Source organism: Palaemon carinicauda, chromosome 18 (assembly GCF_036898095.1).
Source record: "Palaemon carinicauda isolate YSFRI2023 chromosome 18, ASM3689809v2, whole genome shotgun sequence".
NCBI classification, from domain to species: Eukaryota; Metazoa; Arthropoda; class Malacostraca; order Decapoda; family Palaemonidae; genus Palaemon; species Palaemon carinicauda.
The window spans coordinates 21132395-21141441 of NC_090742.1; the positions used below are offsets into that span (position 1 = coordinate 21132395).

The following is a 9047-nucleotide window of genomic DNA, read 5'->3' on the forward strand; positions in this document are numbered from 1 at the left end:
GGGCCTATTATTATATCCCACCAGTTTTGTCTTTATGACCTTGTGATACAGGGGCCTATTGTTATTTCCCACCAGTTTTGTCTCTCTGACCTTTTGATACAGGAACCTCTTGTTAATATCTCACCAGTTTTGTCTCTATGACCTTTTGATACAGGGACCTATTGGTATATCTCACCAGTTTGGTCTCTATGACCTTGTGATACAGGGGCCTATTGTTATATCCCACCAGTTTGGTCTCTATGACCTTGTGATACAGGGACCTATTGTTATATCCCACCAGTTTTGTCTCTATGACCTTTTGATACAAGGACCTAATGTTATATTTCACCAGTTTGGTCTCTATGACCTTGTGATACAGGGGCCTATTGTTATATCTCACCAGTTTTGCATTTATGACCTTGTGATACAAGGACCTATTGTTATTTCTCACCAGTTTGGTCTCTATGACCTTTTGATACAGGGGCCTATTATTATATCCCACCAGTTTTGTCTTTATGACCTTGTGATACAGGGGCCTATTGTTATATCCCACCAGTTTTGTCTCTCTGACCTTTTGATACAGGAACCTCTTGTTAATATCTCACCAGTTTTGTCTCTATGACCTTTTGATACAGGGACCTATTGGTATATCTCACCAGTTTGGTCTCTATGACCTTGTGATACAGGGGCCTATTATTATATCCCACCAGTTTTGTCTCTATGACCTTTTGATACAGGGGCCTATTGTTATATCTCACCAGTTTGGTCTCTATGACCTTGTGATACAGGGACCTATTGTTATAACCCACCAGTTTGGTCTCTTGGACATTATGATACAGGGGCCTAACGTTATTTCCCAACAATGTGGACTCTATGACATTGTGATACAGGAACTTGACCTTCTATCCACTTAGTTTGGTCTCTGTGACCTTGTGATACAGGGACCTAACTTTATGATCCCGTTTGATCTCTAGGAGATTGGGATACAGCAACCTAACTTTATATCCCACCAGTTTGGTCTCTAGGACATTGCAATTCATTGCAATGATCAGTCCCTTTACCTGGCGTCTGAGTTACCACTATGCTGCAACATTCCTCTCATCTCCTGTTAGTTTAGCTGGAAGACCATTTACGAAGATTTTCCTACAGACTAAATATTTCAAGTTGGCAATTTTTTCCTCGAGGAAAAAGGAAAGTCAGTCACCATGAATTAATATAATTTTTGATTAGTTGTGATGATCACTCAATATGCTATTAAAACAGATTTACCTTTTAATACATTAAGGATATCTATTTCAAAGCCTCTTTCATGTGTATAACCATTCATAGGATCCATGGCGATGAAGTGTTAAGGTCTGTATTTAAATGAATAATAAAAGGAAGGAAATATATGTATAATTTGTGTTGGTTGGTTGTTGTTAGGTCTCAAAAAGGGCGCCATGAGGGGTATTTATTTCTTACAAAGCACATGTGCGAAAAAGGGAATTGAAAGAATGTTAATAGACTAAAATATAGATTATTTAATCATATAGATAGCTTTGAAAATATGGCAATAAGAAATTTAAGCATGTGTTGGATTTCTTTTTTTGAAAAGAGAAATAATCATTCTATGCAAGTTAATGGTGTTAACTGATAGAAAAAAAAACATACAATATCTGAAACTTCATATTTATTAGTAAGAGAAATGATGAGTGTATTTAAATTCATGGTGTTAACAGATAAGAAAAAAGAAAACATACAATATAAGAAACGTCCTGTTCTGTAATGAATAATAAACCCACACAGTATACGTATAGGGCATCGAGTTGCTGCTACCCACTCTCAAACCGGATTGCTGAGAGTGAGGTTTCGGTATACGTTTTCGTTGCGTTATGGAGTATGAGTGAAACAAGGTCTGTGTGACCTTGCAATGTATGTAGTATTACTGATGTATTGAAGTTAGCTACTTACGAAGAAGCAAATCTGTAGTGGGAAAATCTAGGCTGTAATTTAAACTATTAACACTATTTAGAGGTTTAAATGAATGGCAGAGGCAAGGGACATTAACTAGATCCATAGCTAGCAGGATAATGCCCTAGAGACTGACCATATATACACATGATCAGACCACAAAGTCCCCTCGCCACCAAAGTTAGGACCAAGGAGGCCCAGACAATGGCTACTCAGGACTCAACAGGAAAGCCTATACGCTCCCCCCCCCCAATCTTTAGTTCACAAGGCTGGTGAGGTTGCAGACACTGTAAGAAACTATCGAGCTTGAGTGGGACTTGAACCCCAGTCCCGCGATCGCCAGGCAGGGACTTTTCTTTCCTCATTGAGCTATTTTGCCTGTTTGGGCCCCTGGGCTTATAGCATCCTGTTTTTTCCAACTAGAGTTGTAGCTTAGTAGGTAATAATAATAATAATAATAATAATAATAATAATAATAAGATAATATATGATCAGGCATAGATTAACATTTATTATTTATTATGATTATTTGCTATTGAGTATTGTTTAGTTATGTATTCGCCAAAATTTTTTACCATGTTATATTGCAAGTAGCGATGATGCTTTTTATCTCACGGGACTCCCCAGCAATTTTCTCGGGGAGTTCATGGTCAGACGTAAGAAGTTATCTCATATATGTTGATGCAACATGGTGCAACCTTTGACCGACGAACCAGCCGGGTTCTCTCTCTCTCTCTCTCTCTCTCTCTCTCTCTCTCTCTCTCTCTCTCTCTATCTCTCTCTCTCTCTCTCTCTCTCTCTCTCTCTCTCTCTCTCTGGTTTATCTAATCTTCTTGTATACCTCTTTGAAGGTTTTAAGTTAAAAAAGAAGTTAAAGGATCACACATAAGAACGGTAAACAGGGATAATGTTTTTATTGCTGTAGAGATACAAAATTCTTGCCTATTATTTCTCAAAGGATATTTATCTCGCTGTTGTAAGTGAAAAACAGCCTTATAAACATTACGTAAGCCTTCCCACTTTCAAGGTCAAAAACTGGACAAACGGCGTTTAGGACGCGCAACTGAATCCTCATGGGGAATTCCTAGAAATTACCTCACATCAGACGGTGACTGCATCCAGGAACCTGTTGCAGAGATCAAATGCAACGGGCACACTGGGAACTTGGGCATTCAGAGGGGGTTTGTCTTGACACAAGCAAGTAGCTGCTGCTGCTCTACAGTTTCGCTCGCTGACAAGGAAGATTGGAGAGAGTTCTGCCGACTTACTGATGTTAAAAGGTAACTCAGGGTCACCCGTGTGTTAGCAGGTATGTTGGCTGTATGTCATTGAAGCCTATTGAAGCATTACCATTTTAATTTTCTCTAATTGTTCTTTCATCCAGTGGGTTTGAATTGGACAGTTACCATAAGGAAATAGAATTTGCAGATGATGTTTATGCAATTCCATGTAGAATTTTGTATGATTATTGACTGTTTTATGGAAAATTACTTTATTAATTTTGGCTCTTGCTTTTTAGCATATACCTTAAATGGAGTATGGGTTGAAAGGGTCGTGCGTGGACATGTGGTGAGACTTCTCAGTTCTCTCAAGTGCTAATAAAACATTTAGATCTCTCTTAACTGAGCCCCGAGAAGGTTCGAACTTGTATCCGTGTCTCACTGAATCTATTAGGGATTTTGATGCATGGCATACGATATTAATTGTGATGCTCTTTTATAGAATGTTCGTTCCCAACATATCTTTCTTTCTGATTCTTATGCATTTTCTCAACTGATCTGTGTTCAATTGCATGTTTTCAGTTTTATGTATGTATTTTTTTTTTTACTTTCTGCTCTTTTCTGTACTTTATAATGTGGTCTACTCTTCGCTCTTTTTTTCGCTTAGCGGTATCTTGTCTGTTGAAATTTTAATTAGGTTAGTTAATTTTTTGGCTATTTCATAAGGTAATGATAACAATAATTATAACAGTAATATTTAAAATATTCTGGTGGTCGTAGTCTAAAGAGGAATTGAAGGTGATGACGATTATTGTTCTTAAATGGTAGCGATAAAGATTAAGAGAATTTGCTAAAAACACACATCGTTTTGTTTGGCTAAATTTCATGGTTTTGTATTGCATATATCTGTTGTTTTTTTGTTAATTTAGATTTTTTTTTTTATTATTCCCCTAAGAGAGCCAGATTATAGTTCCTCATTTGAAGAAGAAATATAAGTACTAAAATAGAGAAAAGTGCAAGTTTAAGTAAGAAATCAAATCTTAAGCCTATAAGTGGAAAAAAAAGACTCCATCAGACCAAATATTTCACCATCACCCATTTTTCTGTTGTGACTAATCCTCGTAACACACACACACATACACAAACGCACACCCATTTGGCAATTGCTTGGACGCTGATCATGTGTGTATATGGTCAGTCTCTAGGGCATTGTCCTCCTCGATAGATAATTATTTGCTTCACCGTTTTCTTTTTCTTCCTGCCATTGATGCCGCGCTATGCTGTCAAGGACGTTTGTGACATTTGGCTATGCTAGTTACACGCAACTTGTTTTTTAGGCCTCTATTTGCATCTATTTCTGCTCCCAAATATATAATTTATTTATGTGGTTCCCTGCTGTCTTCTTTGCTTGGAGTTGATCTGAATGTTTCTATGTTGTTTAGGATGTAATATGATTTTTTTTTTTTTGCTAGTGGTTGCTTTCTTAGCATGTCTGGCTATGGTGTTGTTCTGTCGTTTCATTATTCATTGCTTAGATTTGGACTAGTATCGTTAGAATGTGGTTTTGACTTTGAAAACGAAGTGTTTTCATGAACATATTGCTAAAGTAACTCAGCTTTGATTTTCCCAAAGGATACATGAAATATTTTCCCTAGAGGATGTTGCACTAGACTGAACAGGTCAATCGAAGAATGTTAATGAAAATTTCAAAATGTTTTCATATTACATACTAAACCCCAAACTCAAATAGATATGACTGCAGCGGCCCTCTGGAAAGCAAGTAATGCTATCGATATTTTATTTCAGGGAGTCAAACGAGTGTGGCACTATAGAGAACCAGTCAACTCGGCCTTGCAAGCGGACACACACACATTGCAAGGATCTGAATCGGAATAGACCTTCAGACTAGAAGTGGGTAAGTAAAGTCCACTTACTCTCTTGGCTGCTGTCAAGATTTGGAAGCTGGCAGGTAGACGACCATCACACTTCAGCTGAAGAAACGTTACGGCGTGGAAACACAAGAAAAATAAACTGTTGTTGGAATTATTCGAAAGCAGGAAATAGTGTTATGTAATGCTCTAATAGAATTCAGTCATTATAAGGCTACTTAAAACATGATGAAAACGTTCAATCTCATCATCATTTTAGTATCTTGGAACTATTCAGCGTGTCAATTATGCCTTCTGGTGTCCTTTAATGGTCTTTAACTTTTAAGTAGTTAAGAGAAAACAAACCACATATATACCCATAAAATATCTCCCTTAAAGCATTCTAAGAGAAAATCTGAGACCGTGAAAATTTTGAGATTTGTGCCATTGAGGAATTACTAACCTAATTTTCTATTATTATTATTATTATTATTATTATTATTATTATTATTATTATTATTATTATTATTATTGATAATAATAATGATAATTGCTAAGCTACAACCCTAGTTGGAAAAGCAGGATGCTATAAGCCTAGGGGCCCCAACAAGGAAAATAGCCCACTGAGGAAAGGAAACAAGGAAAAATAAAATATTTTAAGAACAGTAATAACATTGAAATAAATATTTCTCATATAAACTATAAATACTTTAACAAAACGAGAGGAAGAGAAATTAGATAGAATATTGTGCCGATTGTACCCTCAAGCAGGAGAACTCTAACCCAAGACAGTGGAAGACCATGGTATAGAGGCTATAGCACTACCCAAGACTAGAGAACAATGGTTTGATTTTGGAGTATCCTTCTCCTAGAAGAGCTGCTTACCATAGCTAAAGAGTCTCTTCTACCCTTACCAAGAGGAAAGTGGCCTCTGAACAATTACAGTGCAGTAGTTAACCCTTTGGGAGAAGAAGAATATTTTGGTAATCTCAGTGTTGTCAGGTGTATGAGGACAGAGGAGAATCTGTAAAGAATAGGCCAGACTATTCTGTGTATGTGTAGGGAAAGGGAAAGAACCGTAACCAGAGAGAAGGATCCAATGCAGTACTGTCTGGTCTGGCCAGTCAAAGGACCCCATACCTCTCTAGCGGTAGTACTAGATTACTTGAGACACACAAAAAAAAGTACGCAACAGAATGGTGCTTTCTAATAGTTCGGTTGTATTCTTTACTTCTATATTCTTACTTCTAAATGACACTGGAAATTGTTCGGCTAATAATAACAGTTCAAACACATTTCTTTGTAAGACAATTAGTTGCAAAATACGTTCCGAAAAGTCTTTAGTCTCTTGTAAATGTGATCCAGACTGCATTTCCTATGGTGATTGTTGCGTTGATGCTCCTACATACGATATTATGAGGCAAATTCGCAATGTGGAAGAATCAGAATGTTTGTCCGTTACTCTAGCCAGTGCAGCTTATGTACGAAGAAACACTTGTAAACGCGAATGGGAAAACACGACTATAGCAAGCCTTTGTGCCTCGGCTTCACCTTCAAATATCTCTAAACAGAGAGATATTTTGCTAAGTTTTCCAGTGACTAACAATGCTACACATGTAACCTACCCAAACTACTATTGTGCTGTCTGCAATGATGATACAGAAGGTCTTCACCTTTGGGAAGGGGAAATGAAATGTGAGGCCAGGCAGGAAGATATGGAAGATGTTTTAGACTTCTTTCAGTGGAAAAGGTATGACTCAAAGTACAACAATCTTCTTCTGAACAACGGCAACGTAACAGAGTACATTCATCTAAACTTATATAAGCTATACTTTAAAATGTCAGGAAACGTAGAAGTACAAAATTATATCAAGTCTAATTTAATATTTTCTGAGGAAGATAGAAGTTGGGTTGTTCTCGTGAAGCACCATCGCAGAGAGATCAAATTATCGTGTGGAGTTCATCTATACAAGTCTCAGCATGCTAGAGTTTGTGTAAAAGCTGTACAATCATGTCCAAAGGACAACAAGTTTAAAACGGCGAATTATGTATGCCAGGCATACGTGCAGTTCGTCTATGACTCTTCTACTGACGTCGTATATAGAAATCCAGACTGTGCCAAATGTAATAATATAGCAGTCGAAAAACTCAAGTGCTTTTATGGAAGTGGACTATATGTCCCCCATTTGTTATCTTTATTACTAAGTGTTCCCAGTATCCCAGGTAAAATTGAACCTTCCTCTTCTCCATGTGGTAAGGAAAAAACGTTTCTTCCAGGTTTCAGTTCCTGTCAAAGTACTTTGTGTCGACTTTCAAACGAGATTCACAGAAATGGAGTCTGCTTAGATACCAAGAGATTGTCATCTTTTTACAATAGCGCTGACAGTAGTTCGAAAGTTGTAGAGTTCGATGGTCTCTTACCCAATAAGACAAAGAAAAACTTGACCCACGAGGCTAATGTTTGGACTTGTAATGGGACTTGGTTTTATGCTGAAGAAAGCGATTTCATGTATTATAACAACAACATAATTTCTTATCTTAAGGAAAACGAAGAAATGGTTATTAATCATAAGAAATATGAGGGAGGATATTTAGTATGTGTAAAATACTCGATCAAATCTGAGACTTTAAATTGGATAGCATTTGCATGTTTGATTGTATCAGTCTGCTGCTTATCATTACATTTATTCACATTCATTGTGCTAAATAGTTTACGAAATCTGGCGGGGAAAAATCTGGCTTCTTTCGCCATGTGCCTCTTGATTGCTTACGTCGTTTTCCTTGCAAGTCCCTCTGTTTCCACAGAAACAACCAATTGTTATATAACGGCCTGTCTTATCTATTTCTCTTTCTTTGCGTCCTTTTGCTGGATGAACATCATAGCATTTGACACCTGGGACTCGTTCAGAACGGTTACATCACGGCTTTATTTGAGAAGAGGAGATCAGAAGAAGAGGTTTCTACTTTATTCATTGTACTGTTGGTCGCTGGCAGTCGTCGCTGTCCTTTGCTTGGTTGTCACCGACCAGACTAAACCACAAGGTCTGCCGTCATATTTGTATCCTAGTCTTGGTCAAAAGAGATGTTGGTTTGGACACAACATGTCTCTTCTCATGTTCTTTGTTGCACCCTCGTTTGTTTTTATCCTTCTGAATATTTTGTTTTTTGTGAGCACAGCTTGGAATATACTTGGGAGCAAATCAGTGCCTGAAGGAAACGTAATCTCCCTCGACAGGAATTTATTTAAAGTCCATGGGAGGCTTGCGGTTTTGATGAGTATTGCTTGGGTAAGTGGTATCATTGCATACTTTGTAAATGATGACATTGCATGGTGCATCTTCATCATTCTCACTTCACTGCAAGGAGCCTTTATATTTGTTGCTTTTACTTGTAACAAAACAGTTTGGGACGAAGTTCTTGAGGTTTTAGGCTGTTCCCATAAAACTACTCCAAAGCCCAAGAAAAATATTGAGGTTGATGACGATGGAAACCAACAGCCATATCGGACCCCACGAATCGAGCTCTTGCATATTTCAAACTTTATTGACAAAGTACACCAGCCCTCTCGACTTGCTCAGTAATGGCTACTGTACATGAAAAAGTTGATGCACTTTGTCATGAAATGTTGTGACTAGGAATTTTGTTATTCACTCTTGTAAATACTTTTTTTCTTAATAAAATTTAAAATAAAAAGATGTTGTTTGCCATAACCTTCTGCTCATCGCTTGACACTATTTGGAAACATTTGGTAACTTGCGATATTTATTACATAATGAAAAGCGTGAAATTAAATGACCCAAGTTACATCATCCATCAGTATTATACATTACAAAGCAGGTGTATATTATCAATTTATGCTTGGATATTATTTACGATGAGTTTAGAATAGCTATGTCTATAGTATATGCATTATGGTTTAATCGTATAATGTTAGTGAAATTTGTTCCGACACCGAAATTTGTTTCGACACCAATACAAAGCTGACTCCTATGTAAAGAACTCGTTTGTATAGTTAGATAGAATACACATT

The 9047-nt window shown here is 37.2% G+C and overlaps 1 protein-coding gene across 2 annotated transcripts; it reads left to right on the forward strand.

The window, feature by feature from the left end:
* Positions 1 to 3055: 3055 nt before the first annotated feature.
* LOC137657693 (uncharacterized) lies at positions 3056 to 8668 on the forward strand. Of its 2 annotated transcripts, none has more exons than XM_068392092.1 (2): positions 3056 to 3238; positions 4956 to 8668. In XM_068392092.1, exon 2 carries the CDS (start codon positions 6214 to 6216, stop codon positions 8596 to 8598), a length of 2385 nt encoding a protein of 794 aa, XP_068248193.1. In that variant the 5' UTR covers positions 3056 to 3238; positions 4956 to 6213; the 3' UTR covers positions 8599 to 8668. The 2 variants fall into 2 exon arrangements, with proteins under 2 accessions (XP_068248193.1, XP_068248192.1); XM_068392091.1 differs by having other exon boundaries at positions 3061 to 3209.
* Positions 8669 to 9047: the final 379 nt, after the last annotated feature.